Below are 17,019 nucleotides of genomic sequence, written 5' to 3' on the forward strand. Positions count from 1 at the left end.
CCAGGGTGCTGGGCCAGCTCCAGCCACAGCAGGCTGCTGCTCATTTCCATCACTTTCTCCAGCCCTGCCTCCAGATGTGGCTCTGGGTGCCCTGGGGGGCTGGGGCTGGGCTGGGTGCATTTGGCAGCCTCTGAAGGTGCTGCTGGTGGGCCCTGGGTGCCGCGGGCTGGCTGCTGGCACTGACCTGTGCCCTCTCTGCAGCCTGGTGCAGGCCAACCCCGAGGTGGCCATGGATTCCATCGTGCACATGACCCAGCACATCTCCCCCACCCAGCGGGCCGAGGTGGTGCGGATCCTCTCCACCATGGACTCTCCTTCCTCCACGTAAGAGCAGCGACCTCCTGCGCCCCCTCCTGCGCCCCCTGCCCGCAGCGCAGGGCCAGGACGAGCCCGGAGCCGCCCGGGGGCCGCTCGGCTGTGGCCACCGCACCGGCAGGGAGGCTCGGGGAAGGCTGCAGGAGGGACACTTCCCTTCCCCCAACCAGCCCACGCAGAGGAGCTGCTGGCCAGGGCCCCGGGCAGCCCTGGCTCCACCTTATTTATTCAAGAGCCTGAGCACAGCCAGGGCCAGGCGATGAAGGGCGCTGTGGCACCCTGAGCCCTTGGCACGGCACGGCAGGGCTCCTCCCCTGACACCCCCTGCTCCTCCTCCCCTCCCCAGCCTGGCAGCGCCAGCTTTGTGCTGTCAAGTGCCAATGTCCCCCCTGCCAGAGCGTTGCTGCAGCTGAGGATGGGCTTTGCCCCCTAGGAGGAGAGGGTGGGAGCCCAAGATCCTCCTGCCTGGCATCCTGGGGGGCAGTGGAGCCCAGCCCTGAGTCAGCCCTTTTGGCTCTGACAGCCCCTGGTGGTTTGTTTCCATTGCCCACATTGTTAGCAGCAGAGGACAAGCAGCAGCACTTCAGCCAGGCTGGGCAGGGCTGTCCCTGAGCCCAGGGCAGGCTCTTGGGAGGCTTTAAATGCCCCCCACTGCCTTTGTGCCCAGGTCCTTTAGAACAGGTCAACAAACCAGGATGAGAGGAGCCCAAAAGGCAGCTGCCCAGCCACTGCCACTCTTCCTTCCACACCCAGTGAGGGAGAATGGGCACTGGCAGCTCCTCTGCTGCAGCTGCTGCAGGTCACTGAAGCAGGACACAGACCCAGGCTGCCTGGGTGAGGGAGGGGAAAGGTTGGAGCTAGATTCAGCAGTGGGGTCAGACCTGGAAGGGCAATCTCAGCCCAATGCTTCTGAGCAGAGTTTCCCTTCCATTCCCCACCTTGCCCTGGTGCTGGCTGGAGCAGAGCTGCCTGGCATGGCTGGCCCTGGTGTGGGGCTGGGCAGGGGGCTGTGGTGGTTGATGTGAGGAGAGGGAGACAGAAGCAGCAGTGGTTCCTCTCTGCAGGCAGTCAGGACCTGGTGTCCCCATGGCAGGCACTGAGCCTGGCTGCCCCAGCCAGGGGGAGGTGGCAGCACAGCTCCCCCCAGGCTGGTCCCAGGGCTCTCCTGGCCACAAGAGCAGGTGAGGGAAGCTCTGCCTCCAGCCAGCCCCCACCCCATGGATGCTGTTACAGTGCTGGGGAGCTCACACCAATGAGTGTCTTAAAGTCATCTCCGGTTCAGTTCCTCCTTCAGGGCAGGACTCAGCAGGGAGGCTCTGTGGAGCCCACTGCTCACTGATGATGCCAGTGCCTCACACTGCCCTGCCCCTTCCCCAGGGCAGTGCAGCCCCTCCCTGCCCACCGTGCCAGAGCCCTGCTGCCCGTGGAGCTGGGGAGGGAGCAGCTGCTTCTTAATCGTTAAGAGCCCTCAGTTGATTTCAAAGACTTTGTGTCCCCGCTAGAGCCCAGAACCACCCCCGAGATGGGGGCAGCAGCAGGACACGGGACAGAAATGTCTCAGCCAGGCAGGGGGCAGGGGCACCTCGTTGGACTCCTTCTCTGCTGTCACCAGGACCCCCTGTGTGCTGGTGCCACACCTGCAGGGGTGCCCAGTGCCCACTGCTCGGGGTGGGAGCTGCTGCTGCCAGAGCCTTGTGGCTGCTGGGCGAGAGCAGCTCCCCTGTGCCCCTGCTCAGGCTCCACTGCTGCAGACTGCAGCTGTGGCCTGGGAGCTGGGCTGGAGGCAAGGGCTGGCAGCAGCCCTGGGAGCCCTGGGCCTGCACAAACACCCTGGCAGTGTCACCATGGCACTGCCCCCTGAGCCTGGCTGCAGCGGCGGTGCCCGCGGGTGGGCTCCGCAGTGGGGCAGGGGGGGCAGGGAGCCCCCTGGGCCCTGCTGGTGCTGAAGAATTTCACTTACCTCAGATTCTTTTAATAAAAACAATGAATTTCATCCCTGGCCTGGGGAGCTCTGCTGTTCTTCAGGGCAACAGCCAGGAGTCTGCTGTGGCAGCCCTTGGAGGGGGGCTGGGGGCGGCTGATGCCAGGAGGATGGAGGCAAACTCCCTCCTGGCCTTGGCTGTGTCCCCTCCTGCTGCTTGGGCTCACCACACAACACTGCCTCTTGCCAGGGCCTGGGCACTACCCCTGCTCAGGTTCTGCTGCTGTTTGAAATTAACCCCCAAAGGCCACCCTGGCACCTTGGCCAGCCAGAGCCAAGGTGAACCCCACAAAGCAGGCAGAGGCTTTGCCTTTCTCCAGGCTTCATCCTCAGTAGCAGGAGGAGCTGGATGGCTGCTGCTGAAGGGGGATCAGCTCCTTCTCCCACCACAGGCTCTGGTCTCTGGGCATAACTCCCAGCCCAGAGCTGCCATCCCAGGGAGCCACCTGGGGTCCTATTCCTCCCCCTGGATTTATTTCTTTCATGTTACAGTGATTGAAACAGAGAGGAAAAAGCCAGCCCCAGCTTGGCCCTGGGTGGGGTGGGAGATCATCCCTGAACCCTGGGGATGTCCCCTCCCTGGAGGTGTCCAAGGTCTGGTTAGATGAGACCTGGAGCAGCCTGGGCTGGTGGAGGTGTCCTGCCCAGGGCACAGGGTTGGATGATCTTCAAGGTCCCTTCCAACCCAACCCATTCTGTGGTTCTGTGTGGGGCTGGGCTCCTCCAGAGCTGTTCCACAGCAGGGACCCCGCTGAAGGCTGTCCCCAGGGAGCTCAGCACCACACCAGCACCTCTCAGCTGTCCCCCACGTTAGAGGTCAGTGACTGTCCCATGCAAACCTGTGGCCATGGCAGCTGGGGACACTGCAGCAGCCACAGTGGTGCTGGGTTATGGCTGGGTTGATCTTGGAGGGCTTTGCCAACCACACCAGGTCTGTGGTTCTCTGTCCAGCTGGCCCATGGCAGTTCTTGGGCACAGGTTTCTGCACCCAGCCTCCTGCCAGTTCAAGCCCTGAATCACCTCAAGCAGAGCAGACCGGGGGGGGGGGGGGTGGGGGTGAGGGACAGACCCTGCTGAACCCCAGAAGCGCCTCTGAGACTCTTCAGCCAGAGATATCTGCACATTAAAATGCCAAGCAAAGGCAGGAGCAAAGCTGCAAGCTCTCCCCAGCCCCAGATCAAAGTCCCATCCTCCTTTAATGCAAACCTTTTGTTGCTCCAACAGCCTGGGGAGGGCTGAGAGACATCAAAATAAAACCAGAGGCAGAGCGGGGCTCTGCGGCTGCCTTGTTGTGGCTTTTGTTTTGTTTCAGCCTCTCCTCTCAATTTGGGCCATGAAATAGGTCAGAGCTCCATTTCTGCTCAGCCTTCCCACAAATATTTAAAGCAAATTGGCTGGCACCCCCAATCCCCTTCACAATTACCCAGGCACAATAACCAAATTAGCAATTCAAGACAATAATTGGAAATGCGATTCCCTCCACTCCCTGCCGCCCCCAGGGCCCTGCCCGAGCTGGGGGGCTCTGCTTTGCTAATTCTGCAGCTAATTAGAGGCACTTGTAAATGAAGTTGTTTGTCTGGAAGTTGAAATTCTTGGCTGTTGGGGGGGACACACAGCAGGGGATCGAGGCAGCCACTGTCCCCCCCCAGCTCTGTGCCCCCGGGGGTGCCCAGCCCCCTGCCAGCGGCCATGCAGGGGTCTGCAGAGGGGCAGGGGTCACTTGGGGGGGTGCTCATTAATGTGCCAGGAATTAGCAAGGAATTAAGATTACATATGGGGATCTCTCCTGTTACTGTCAGTGGAAACCTAGACCCACAGAACTGTTCTGGCTAGAAAGGGCCTCCAAGAGCATCCAGCCCAGACAGCAGCCACCAAACCCTGTCCCCGGGTGCCATGGCCACAGGCTTCTCACCACCTCCCTGGGCAGAGCCCTCCTGCAGCAGAGAAGTTGTTCCTAAGGCTCCGTGAGCAGCACCCTGGGCCCTCTGCCCTCACCGAGGAGCACTCAGAGCCCCTCCTGTGCCACGGCCACCACCACCCTGAGCCTGCTGGAGCTGCTGCTGGGCTTGGGGCACAGTGTGCCCCCATTCACCCAGCCTGGGGGTGCAATACCCTGCAGCCTCCTCCCACACACGCAGCCCCTTCCCCAGCCAAGTGCCCTCCTCGGCGGGCGCTGGGGGTGTCCGCGGGGCCGTGCGGGGTGCCCGGGCAGCAGGAGCAGTGCCCGGGCAGCAGGAGCGGTGCCCGGGGCCGTGCGGGCAGCAGGAGCGGTGCCCGGGGGTGCCCGGGCAGCAGGAGCGGTGCCCGGGGGTGCCCGGGCAGCAGGAGCGGTGCCCGGTGAGTTGTTACTCGGGGCTTACACAGGCGGCTCCGGTGCCGCAGCTCCTGCAAATCCGGGGCCGGGGACCCTGCCGCTGCCCGGAGCAGAGCGCTGCCCTCAGCGGCAAGGTCAGAGCTGAACCGGAGCCTGCGGCGCTGCGGCTGCCGGCCCCGGCTCCCCCTGCAGGGCCCCGGCAGGTGGGGGCAGGGCGGCAAGCCTGCTTAAACACTGATAAGTGAATTCAAAAGCTTGCTTAGCACGGCTTTCCCTCTTATCTCTTCAAACAATACCAACGAGAAGTTATCACATTTGAAGTGTTTCACATTACCCTTTCAACATACAGCCGGCAGCTCCCAGGAAAAAGGGGAGGGGGGAGCCCGACCAAAACCCAACCTGCCCTGCTGCTCCAGCGGGGAAGGACACAGGAGTCAAACGGGGAAGGGGTGGCACAGCTGCAGCAGCTTTCCAGCAGCCCCGAGAGCAGCCAGCACAGCAGACCCTGGCTGCAGTGGGAACCATTCCACCCACAGCAGCCTTGCAGCAGCCAAGTGCCTCCCCTGGCTGCCTTCCAGAGCCTGGCTGCCAAACCAGGAGCTTGGGAAATGATGCTGGAAAACCGAAGAGCTGCTCCCAGCCAGAGGAGCACAGCAGCCAGGGAGGTCTGTGGGGACAGCCCTCTGCACCAGAGCAGCCTGCTGCGAGGCTCCACATTGAGCTGAAGGATCTGGCTCACTAAGGAGCACAGGATGCTCACCACAGCTTGCCTCAGGGCTCTGAAAACCAGCCCTGGACCCTGCAGCCCCTGGGCTTTGCTCCCCACAGCTCCCCAGACACTGGCAGCTTGGGTGAGCCTCACAGGAGGGCTGTCACTGCTGGGCCAGCACAGATCCATGCCCTTCCCTGAGAGCTGCTTCATGAGCACCAAGACCTGCCCACCCCTGGCACTCCTGTCTGCCACCCACACCCAGTGCTCACCTCTCCAAGGCCAAGGGAAGTGCCACAGTTCCTCCACAGGGCAGGGACCTGGCCCTCCTCTGCTGCCTCTCCCTGTGCTGATTGAGAGGGCTGAGGAGCAGCACCAGCAGGAACAGGGTAAGGAAAAGCTCTAAGGAAAAGCTGGCAGCTCCTGGGGAGGCCCCAGGCCCACAGCAGCCTAAAGAACAGGCAGGATCCCAGCAGTGACCTTGGCTGAGCTGCTCAGAGAAGCTGGACTTAGTGATATTATTCCACCTCCTCTTCCCTGCTTTTAAACAGCCCCAATCACAGCTCAAGTCCCTGCAGCTGAGCAGGCTCTCCCTGGCTGTGGGGGCCTCTGCTCCCTGCAACGCTGAGGGTGGTGGAGGCTCATTATTGGAAGCAGGTGACTGGAAGGGAGACTTAGCTCTGTAATGGTGAGGTGCAAACGTGATTAACTACCAGCAGCTGTGCAAACAGCTCCAGGGACACAGGGAGTGCAGCAATGCAGCCAAGGGCTGCACAGTCTAAGCTTCCCCTGCACAAGTGTCCACCCCAGCCCCACACTGCTCCTGCAACCTCATCCTGGCCTTGGTTGTTGCTGCTCAAAGCCACCCAGGCCCCCAGCAGCACAGTGCTGGTGGGGCTGACAGCCAGGGCTCTGGTGGCAAGCAGCTGACAGGTTTTAATGTAAGCCACACAGCAAGGCCTGAGTGGTCCCCAGCCACAGCCAGCTGCACCTATCCTTGACACAGACTGAGCACAGCAGGGTAACAAAGATCCTCCTGGGGATTTCACTCCTGGCTTCTGACCTTTGGCTACCAAAGCCCCACCAAGCCCTCAGCTGAGCCCCCTCCTCTGGCCAGCAGTGCACTGGTGCTGGAATGCCTCAGCAGTGTGATGGTGAAGCCAGGAGGGCTGAGAGTCAAGACCAGCAGCAAAGATCAGTGCTGGACTGGGACCTCACCAAGGTTTAACTGCAGAGAGCCCTCCAGGTGTCCCCAGTGCTGTGCTCCCCCCAGCCAGCAAATGCCCCTGGCACAGGCAGTGTGAGCTGGGAGCTGCAGAGCTCTGTTTTAAGGCCATGGTAATTATGTAAATGACATTTAAATCCTCTTGGCTGGGTGGAAAATAAAGTCCCACATTCCAGCTCTGCAGCCAAGCAGCAGAACACACTCAGCCCCCAGCCCAGCCTCCCAGCCAGAGCTCTCCTGAGGCTGTCACACAAATGTGGGTGACCTGATTGCAGGGCTGGGGGGGTCCCTGCTGCTCTGACCTGTGTGGCCCTCCCCTGGCAGAGCTCTGTGCTGCAGGATCCAGGGCAGGGACTGCCACAGATGGGCTGAGTGTGGCAGGAAGCAGAGGTGCCCCAGGAGTGGAGAGAAGGGCACTGAGCCCCCACTCCTCTTCCTGAGCTGGAGTGATGTTGATGGTCCCTCAGTGAGGCTTGGAGGAGCAAACCCTTTGTGGGGTCTCAGCAGGAGGCTGCCCAGGCAGAGATGTGAGGAGCCAGGGTGGCAGGGGGCTGGTGGGGCCAGTGCTGGCCTAGCTCTGGGTGGGTTCTTCACTCCTGATGGTTCCAAACAGCGACCGATACAGCTCCGTCCTGGGAAGAGACAGAGGAGGGGCAGAAGTTACCCTCCAAGGTCAAAATGGAAGCAAGGAGGCTGCCACTCCCCAGAAGGAAAGGGCCTGCTGTAATTAAAAATGCATCTAACAGTCTTCATTAATAAACACAGACAAAGGGGAGAACCTGAGACCCCTGCCAGGAACAGGTAGCTGCTGCTGTGTGGCTCTGATCCCACAGCTCTGCACCAGGAGGCTGCCTGCACCCTGCCCTTGCCAGGCAAGCTCTGAAAGGAAGGAAACAAGGTTGCGTATTTTAATAGGCTGTCTGAGGCCAGGGAGCCATCAGGAGGACTCAATCAGGCAGCCTGGGAGGGGCTGTGATTTAGTTTTCATGCATCTCCTTGGACCTGGTGGTACTTGAGAAAGAATGGGACTGGCAAAGGGTGCCAGGCAAAACACACAGCAGCAGCTCTGCCAGCAGCAAGAGCCCCTGCAAAACAGCCCTGGTGGCTTTAACCTTAGAACCAAAGGAGCCTGGGAGGAGAGATGGGGAAGGAGAGAGCCCTGTCACAGACCACACACTGCTAGAAACCAGAGGAAGAGCAGCAGCAGAGCTCTGCTTTCTCACAGGCACTTTGTAAGGCACAGCCTGGGGGGTGTGGGGCTGGGCTGCAGAGGAGGGGGGGTGCAGGGTGGGATTCTCCCCTCTGGAGCACCACTTACTGAAGCAGTGACCAAATGCTCTCACTGCCATGGCTCAGTGTCCCAGTGCTTTACTTGGGCCAGTGTCTGGGACACCACCTGCTGAGAATCACCGTGGTGGGGTGGGAAGGGCCCTCTGGAGAGCATCCAGTCCAGCCCCCTGCCAGAGCAGCATCACCCAGGGCAGGGCACAAGGAATGCAGCCAGGGGGCTCAGAAAGTCTCCAGGGAAGTGCACTCCACAGCCTCTCTGGGCAGCCTGCTCCAGGGCTCTGTCATCCTCACAGCAGAGAAGTTTCTCCTAGTGGAAGAACTGGAGAGTGAGCTTACAGCCAGGGCCTCTGTGACTCCTCTGGCTGCTGAGCCACTTGGGCTGAAGGAATCCTCCTTTGGAGGATGCTCACACCTCAGTTTCAGGGGGGCAGGGGCAGGCTGGCCCTGCAGTGCTGAGCCCAGCACCCCCACAGCTCCCCTCCTGCTGGGCACGATGCTGGCAAGCCCTGCTGAAGGAGGCTGGCTGAGAGCACAGCACACCCCCTGGCAGTGCCAGGAGCAGGCACCTGAGGGCCCCCACCCCCCAATTTCACCTGCTGAAGCCATGCCACGACCCAGCCTTTTCTTCTCCCCTGCCCTCATCACCAGGCTGCCTTTCTTCTCCAGCATCTCCCCTCAGCAGGCTCTAACCATGCAGAGAGTAAAACTCATCAATCCTCCAGGTTTAACCTTGTCTCTGTTTCAATCCACCAGGGTAAGTGTGGATTTTAATACTTTCAGCCCCCTTCAGGCTATGCATAATGAACTTGGATTTTGGTTCAAAAACATCAGATTCCTCCCCTCCACCTGCAGCTATCAAACATCAGACTTGAGCCACTGGGTTGAAACCACCCCCCTGCAAGTCTACCTCCTCCAGAGGCAGGGAAGGTGACTGCAGCACAGAGAGGGCCCTGGCCTGGGCAGCAGGACCCTGCTGGGGTGCAGAGTGTGCCAGCAGCAGGGCCTGCAGGGCAGCCTGGCACCAGCATTCCACTCTCCCTTACTGCCACCACAAGCCAAGTAATGAGCACTAACAGTTTGGCTTTTAACCTGCCATAGGCTGCAGAGGGATAATTGCCTCCTGCCACTGCAGGGAGCCTTTACCACCCTTACTGAGGCATTTGCTCATTTAATACTTCTCCTCTAATATCATAAACCTGCTTCTGGAAGAAGCTGGCCAGGGAGCTGACAGCCACTGCCATAGCACAGCTGTGGAGGTGCCCTGGCCTCAGGCCTGGTGCAGCCCTTCTGAGGACAGTGTGGGTGGCTCCATGTGCCCAGGCTCAGCCCTGCCCAGCACCAGGGCTGGGCCACAGCCACCTCCAGAGTCTGCCATGCACCAGCAGCCTGAGGCACAAGGTTTGGTGAGAGAGGTTCTCTCCTGCTCTCAGAAGCAGCCTGGCTTGGCACAGCGTGGTTCTGGCTGTGCTAATTGTGGGAAGAGCCAGGAAGGAGGTCCCAAAATCACAGAACCATTTGGGCTGCAAGAGACCTTCAAGGTCAGAGCCCAGCCATTGACTCCTGCCAGGCTGCTGCTAACCCATGGCCCTCAGCACCACATCTCTGCCTCTCTGGAACCCCTCCAGGGATGTGCAGTCAGCCACCTCCCTGGGCTGCCTGGACCAGGGCTTGAGAACCCTCTTAGGGAGGAAGTTTCTTCCAGTGTCCAACATCCCTTGGTGCAACCTGAGTCCATTTCCTCTTGTCCCCACCTCACTCCAGCCTCCTTCCAGGGAGCTGTGAAAAGCTCTTCCTGTCTCCCTTCAGCCTCCTCCAGACTAGACTTGGGAAACTGGAGCAGGGAAGGGTTAGGTTGGACATCAGGAGGAAGTTCTGCAGTGAGGGTGGTGAGACACTGGAACAGGTTGCTCAGGGAGGTGGTTGAGGCTCCATCCCTAGAGACATTCAAGATCAGCCTTGCTGTGTCCCTGGGCAGCCTGCTCTAGCTGGAGGCATCCCTGCTGCCTGCAGGGCTTGGACAAGATGACCTTGGAGGGTCCCTCCCAACCTGATGCAAGCTGTGAAACGTTTCCCCCTCACACCAGCCCACAGCCATCTGCCTACTGACCAGCCACAGGCTCAAGGCATGAATGGAGCAGAGGTGCCCCTCTCTCCCCTGGCTGTGGTGCCAGCAGCAGAGACATTTTCATACCAGGTTTTGATTCTTCCCTGGGAGCACAAAGCATAAAAGCTGTGCACAGGTGGCTGGAGAAGCCTCCCTCCTGCTCCAGGGGCAGGAAGCCTCCCTCCTGCTCCAATGCAGCTTTCATCCCCCTCTGAAGTTCCCAAACTGCTGCTTTCTGCCTCTCTGTTTCAGAGGGCTCTGAGCAGAGCAGCCACAGCTGCCTGCCAAGTGCCTGCAGCCCTGCATGAGGAGGGGACCATCCTCTGTGTACCTTAGCATCCCATAGGCCTGGGATGATTTCCCTCTTTCACAGCTTGCCTGTTTTGTAACAGATTTGATGCAGGAGAAGACAAATTGTCTGGGGAAGGTAGGACAACAAATCATCTTGCAGCCCTTAGCAGGTCCTTTCTCCCCTTTGAGCAGAGACATTTCCATAACAGAGGTCTGGCTGCCTGCTCAGGGATGTCAAACCCCCAGCTGGCACCAGCCAGGGTCAGCTCCACCACTGCACTACTGCCAGCTTCCAGGGACACAAAACCTCCTTGCTCCAACCCTCTGACAGCTGCTTAAAAGCCACCTGGGATCCTGCACCACATCTGCCTGGGCTGGTGGCTGAGGCAAAGGGCAGGATGGCACCAAAGCCAGGGTGCCTCAGGTCTCCCTGCACTCAGCACCAAGCCCCTGACCAAGCCAGCTCAGGAGTGCAGCACAGCACACAGCACACAGCACCTGCACTGAGCAGTCCTGAGGCCCTGAGGGACCCCAGAGGCTCTTGGCCACACCAGGAGCCTCTTCCAGAGGAACAGTCATTTCCCCTAACACATCAGAGCACTGCATGCTGAGGCACTGCCCTCCATGGGACTGCCTTGGGTTCCCTAAACAGAGCCAATAAAACCAGGCCAACCTTTCCTCCTCCAGGCTGTGTCTATACTAACTCAGGAGAACTCTTCTCACACACCAGCAGCCAAGGTCTGTGCCAGCAGCACAGAAGCTGCAGCAGGAAGGGGCTGTGCAGGACCTGCTGCGGGGTGGCTGTGCTGGATTGACAACTGCAGAGCCCAAATTCCTCCACTAATCTCCTCCCATGGAGGTTTAATACCCAAAGCACAAAGTGAGTGAAGTCAGAGGCTGGGATCTCTCCAACCTTTTATTTTCTGTATTTAATATTAAACTCTTCTGTCACATAAGTAAATTAATCTTTTAATGCCAGGATTTCCTACCACATTCCCCCTGCCTGCAGAGGCTCCCAGTGACACAGCAGCAGGGAGAGCACAGCAGCAGGGAGAGCACAGCAGCAGAGGGAGAGCACAGCAGCAGAGGGAGAGCACAGCAGCAGAGGGAGAGCACAGCAGCAGGGGGAGAGCACAGCAGCAGGGGGAGAGCACAGCAGCAGGGGGAGAGCACAGCAGCAGGGGGAGAGCACAGCAGCAGGGGGAGAGCACAGCAGCAGGGGGAGAGCACAGCAGCAGGGGGAGAGCACAGCAGCAGGGGGAGAGCACAGCAGCAGGGGGAGAGCACAGCAGCAGGGGGAGAGCACAGCAGCCGGGGGAGAGCACAGCAGCAGGGAGAGCACAGCAGCAGGGAGAGCACAGCAGCAGGGGGAGAGCACAGCAGCAGGGAGAGCACAGCAGCAGAGGGAGAGCACAGCAGCAGAGGGAGAGCACAGCAGCAGGGGGAGAGCACAGCAGCAGGGGGAGAGCACAGCAGCCGGGGGAGAGCACAGCAGCAGGGAGAGCACAGCAGCAGGGGGAGAGCACAGCAGCAGGGGGAGAGCACAGCAGCCGGGGGAGAGCACAGCAGCCGGGGGAGAGCACAGCAGCAGAGGGAGAGCACAGCAGCAGAGGGAGAGCACAGCAGCAGAGGGAGAGCACAGCAGCAGGGGGAGAGCACAGCAGCAGGGGGAGAGCACAGCAGCAGGGGGAGAGCACAGCAGCAGGGGGAGAGCACAGCAGCAGGGGGAGAGCACAGCAGCAGGGGGAGAGCACAGCAGCCGAGGGAGAGCACAGCAGCCGGGGGAGAGCACAGCAGCCGAGGGAGAGCACAGCAGCCGGGGGAGAGCACAGCAGCCGAGGGAGAGCACAGCAGCCGAGGGAGAGCACAGCAGCCGAGGGAGAGCACAGCAGCAGGGGGAGAGCACAGCAGCCTGCCTGGCCCCAGGGGAGATGCTCCAAACCCAGACCCCCTGGCAGGTGCCCGCTCTGGGTTCCATCAGTCCGTGGCCACCTTCCTCCCTCTTGTGTGGCTCACAACAGACACAAAGACCTCTGTAATGCAGACCCCTTGCTGAGGCTAACCCAACCTAAGAGCTGGGGCCTTTCCCCCACCTTCCCCCAGTTTCAGCCTGAGGACCCCTGCTGCAGCCAGGCCCCTGGTGGTGCCAGGCCCCTGCCCGCTCTGTGCGGCGCCGGCGGGGCTCACACGTGTGACACTGCCAGCAGCCACAGCACATTACACACCGTGTCAGGCCCAGCTAATGCAGAGCTGTAATCCTCTTTAGCAAGAGATCAGATCAGTGCCATGAGTTATGTTCATTCTGTAATCTGATAAGGAAGAGAGGCAGCCTCTAATAAAAGAGTAATGAGAGCCCTAATGACGCTGCCGAAGGTAGCGCAGTGAAAGCCCTGCTGCTGTTCCAGCTGATTAGATCACTGCTGCACATCTGCAATCTTGTTTTACCTGGCAGAAGAACCTGAGTCCTCCTGGGAGATAAAGATGCCTGCACCAAACATCTGTGTCCTTACAGAAGGCCTCTGCTCCAGAGCTGCCTGGATGCCCTCGCTCGGCCCCGGCAGAGCTCTGCTGGCACAGCTGCTGCTGGAGGGTCTGTGCTGAGTGCTGCCCCCAGCTCAGGGACCCCTCCCAGCACCTCACACTGCTGTGCAGAGCCCCCTTCCTCAGGTCATGCCTTGTAAGGGCCTGGCCAGAAAAAACCCAGAGGGCCTGGAGCATGACCACATCACTGCAAATGGATCCCTGCATTTCCAGTCTAGTAACTCACACTTGCAAACAGTAAAATCTCCTGGCACAGAGGCAGCTCTGAGCACTACTGCTCCCCTCTCCTGTGGACAACCTTGGTCCTTTCTGCTTAATTCCCCTCCAGTTTAAAGCAGCTGCTGAATTCTCCTTGCCTAGCCTGCTGTGGCTCTGCTGCTGCAGAGCTATTATGGCCCATGGCAGTGCAGGGGCATTTGGAAGAGGGCTGGAAAGTGATCCCCAGGGAGTGGCTGTGATTTCCAGCAGCAGAGATCTTCATTTGGAGAGAGCTGCACCAAAGCACCTACAGAGGGCTAATTTCTAGAGCCTGGGCACTCCAGTACTTTGAGTGTGTTTTTGTCTGTACTCAAACAGCAGTGGTGCAGACTGGAGAGGAAAGGAAGCTGAGCTAAAGAGCTGCCAGGTCTGCAGTGTGCAGAGCAGCAGTGCCCCCCCCAGACAGAGGCTGCTGCAAAGAGCAAACAAGAGCCTGGACTTAAAGCCCACACTGAACAGGAGGAGAACAGATTGCAGCTGAGGGAAACTGGAGCTCAACATTAGGCCTAAACCATGCCACAGCACAGCCTGTGGGGAGGAAGCTGCAGGAGGACAGAAAGCCTGCAACAGGCACAGGCAGGGCACAACCACAGCACTCTAACTAAACCTCTGGTGTTTGCAGGCAGACCTCTGGTGTTTGCAGGCAGACCTCTGGTGTTTGCAGGCAGACCTCTGCTGCTTGCAGGCAGACCTCTGCTGCACAGGAAGGGAATCAGAGTCATAGAAGCACAGTGACCTGCTCAGGTCAGCCACAAAGCCACCAGCAGCACTAAGAACAACCTGCCCAGGATTTGCTGGAAAGCCTGAGCTGGGTGGAATGGGGCACAGCTGCCCACATGGTCTGACCCTCAGCACATCAAGGCCGGTCTGGCTGCAGCCACAGCAGCAGCTGAGTGACTGAGCTGCCATCAGCAGGCTCTCCAAAGTGCCCAACCAGCTGAAGGCAAGAGCCAGGATCCTGCAGCCACTGCCATTTCTGTCCCAAGGAGACCCTAAGCCTGGGCAGCACCTGGAGACAGCAGCTCACCTGCCTGCTTCCAAAATGCTTCCACACAACCAGATTCTGAAAGTGGAGGAGTCTGAAGGCAGGGATCAAGATGCAGGTGCTGAGGTGTATGAAAATGCCTTGTTTGGTGTCCCAGCAACCACAGAGTGAATGCTCAGCCAGGCTGCCTGGCCAGATGTGACCAAGACACCAGGCCAGGATGCCAGTGACAAATGGGTAACTGATAAGGAGAAAGGGAGGGGGAGACAGCCTGAAGAACAGGTCAATAGCACACTGCCATGGAGCCATTTGAGAAGCATAATTAATCTGTTACTCACCTGGCATCATCATTCATTGCACAGTGGTCAATAGGTGCCATGAAGCTCACCAGCTTGCTGTGGACGTGGTACCTGAGGAGCACAGCACAGAGGCAGGCAGCACATCAGTGACTCAATGCAAAGGCTGCTGCTGCACACAAACTGTGCCTGCAGTGCAAGGCAGTGGCTGTGCTGGGATCCAATGAGTCACTGCTTGGAGCTGGCAATTCCCCCTCCCCTCCCTCCTCCTCCTCTCCTATGACAAGCTGTGTTACTGTCCCACTTCTCAAATCAGGACCCTAAGAACCCCAGTTTAGCACAGGGAAAAGATTCCACTCCTTGCTGCAGCAGCACAGGACCAGGAGTCCCTGGCAGGAAGATCAGGTGTGCCCACAGGAGCCCTCCATGGCACCTGAAGAAAGCCCTGTCCCAGGGAGGGGCAGCAGGGCTGCCTGGTGTCCAAGCTCAGGCTCAGCTGTGGATGTCTGGGGTCAGCTCACTGTGCCTCTTGGCGCCCCATTTCCTCCTCTCTGAAGGCACAGCACTCATGCCAAAGGGAAGAGCAGCTGCTTTTGGAAGCACTGGGCCTAGCTGGAGCACTGAGAGAAGCTGCAGCTCAAGTGCAGGCTGATCCTGAGCCACAGCCATCACAGTTCTTGTCGGGCCTCTCCCCCTGCAGGGCCAGGGCAACTTCTATTTCAAGCAGGAAAGGCAGGAAGGATGCAAGAGGCAACTGCCTTGGGCAGGCAGCTCTGTGTGAGGGATGCTGCAGCCCTGTGTGAGGGATGCTGCAGCTCAGGGACTGCACACAGGGAGAGCCTTCCCCATCACTCCTGGAGCTTTACGAGGCTGCCTCAGTGGTGTGATGTTGTCAGGAGTTTTGACTGACTCATGAATACATCCAATTATGGGTGATGCTGACAGAAAAGAATATTGATAGGCAATAATTACAGGCTTTTCAGGCCAGCAAAGTAGCTCTTCCCTCTTTTAATAAATTATCTTATGACATCTATCTTAAAAATTGCTCTGGCAGGCCTGACCCAGGCTGACTCCACTGACTCCCTATCAGATGCCATCTCAGCTCAGGATTTATAGTTTACTCACAAAAGGATGGTTAATGCTGCAGATTGCTCAGCAGTGCAGCTCTGCAGTGCCTCCCTGCCACACACACCTCCTCCACCACAAATCATGCACTCATGCTAAACCCTCCCAGGATAACATCTGTCTGCTCTGCACAGAGGGGGAAGACCCAACCCCAGCCTCTCCAGACTCCTTCCCTTCCCACCTTACTGTGTGGAAGCTGGAGCAGGGAGACTGAGACTGGAGATGAGGAAGAAATTCTTGCCAGTGAGGGTGGGGAGAGACTGGCACAGGCTGCCCAGGGAGGCTGTGGATGTCCCCTCCCTGGAGGTGTTCCAGGCCAGGCTGGATGAGGCCTTGAGCAGCCTGGGCTGGTGGAGGTGTCCCTGCCCATGGCAGAGGGGTGGCACTGGATGACCTCTAAGGTCTCTTCCAACCCAAATGACAGAATCACAGAATGTTAGGGGTTGGAAGGGACCTCCAGAGATCATCCAGTCCAACCCCCTGCCAGAGCAGGGTCACCCAGGAACACATCCAGGTGGGTTTGAAAGTCCCCAGAGAGGGAGACTCCACAGCCTCTCTGGGCAGCCTGCCCCAGGGCTGCAGCACCCTCACAGGCACAAAGTTTTCCATTGTGCTCCTGTGGCTCCATTACACTGCACAGGAGGAGCTGATTTGCTTTCCCTGGAGATCTCAGCTCCAGATCACTCAGGGACATTTGACCAACTCTCTCCAGTGCTCTCTGAGACCGCTGAGCACTCCTGCCAAGGCTGCTCTGGGCACTGCCCACAGCCTGCAGCCACCCAAGCCCTTATGCTACGCTCCAAGAACACTGAGCTTCCCCAGTGGATGCCCCAGAAGACATCCTGCCCTAACAGGAAGGAGTAGGGCTACCAATCCACCCCAAAGCCAGCCCAGCACAGTGCCTGGCAGCCCCAGCAGCTCTGCCTGCTTGCAGCAGCTGTGACCCACCTGATCCTCCTTCCTTTGCTGGCTTTTCTGTCCACTTTCTTCTTGATCTTGCTCCGGAGCTTCTGGATGGCCAACCACTGCCTGAGGGGGCAGAACACCATGAGACAGCCTGCTGGCACCTGCAGGCCTGCTGAGGCAAACCACAGCTCCATGCAGGGGAGCTCAGGTTGCTACGCTTGACTCCAGAGCGAGGAGATGAGGAACCCTCCCAACACCACTCACTGAGCAGCTAACAGCAGAGGAAGGCTGAAAACACCTGAGTGGGGCTGGCCACTGAGAAAGGGCTCTGGGGAGGGGCAGAAAATCCATCAGGAAAGGTTGTGATGGTGAAAGAAACTTTTGCCCACATCCAACCAGCCCCAGGTTTGAGTGCCCTGTGTCAGACTCCCTGGGTGTGTCTGAGCCCCTGTGGCAAGCTCCCCCCTGGAACTGAGCAGGATGCAGACAAAGCCCCATGGAGGCTGACTGCTCTGCACAGCTATCTGACTTTACAATGAAATAGATTACAGCCATTAAGATTAGATTAAGATTGCAGTAATGAGATCTTGCTAGATCCTTTCCCCTGATGTTGAGCTTTCATTGTATGAGTCAGGTAAGATGACACTCAGTTTTGTGGAGAAGAAATGAATACATTTAT

At 59.0% G+C, this 17,019-nt stretch overlaps 2 protein-coding genes across 7 annotated transcripts in view; one reads left to right on the forward strand and one right to left on the reverse strand.

The window, feature by feature from the left end:
* The window catches only part of ACACA (acetyl-CoA carboxylase alpha), a 105,680-nt gene extending 103,372 nt beyond the window's left edge, over positions 1-2,308 (forward strand). For all 6 annotated transcript variants that reach the window (XM_068154963.1, XM_068154967.1, XM_068154965.1 and 3 more), the window contains one exon: positions 202-2,308. In XM_068154963.1, the coding sequence (XP_068011064.1) occupies positions 202-328 (127 nt within the window). In that variant the 3' untranslated portion in view covers positions 329-2,308. The remainder of the gene's footprint in view (positions 1-201) is intronic.
* A 2,547-nt stretch (positions 2,309-4,855) lies between these two features.
* The window catches only part of AATF (apoptosis antagonizing transcription factor), a 47,720-nt gene continuing 35,556 nt past the window's right edge, over positions 4,856-17,019 (reverse strand). Inside the window, exons 10-12 of the mRNA XM_068154980.1 lie at positions 16,383-16,463; positions 14,352-14,423; positions 4,856-7,176 (exon numbers count right to left, since the gene is read on the reverse strand). Coding sequence (XP_068011081.1) covers positions 7,116-7,176; positions 14,352-14,423; positions 16,383-16,463 — 214 coding nt within the window. The 3' untranslated portion in view covers positions 4,856-7,115. The remainder of the gene's footprint in view (positions 7,177-14,351; positions 14,424-16,382; positions 16,464-17,019) is intronic.

This window comes from Melanerpes formicivorus, unplaced genomic scaffold (assembly GCF_026170545.1).
Source record: "Melanerpes formicivorus ecotype bairdi unplaced genomic scaffold, bMelFor1.0.p_v2 SCAF_29, whole genome shotgun sequence".
NCBI classification, from domain to species: domain Eukaryota; kingdom Metazoa; phylum Chordata; class Aves; order Piciformes; family Picidae; genus Melanerpes; species Melanerpes formicivorus.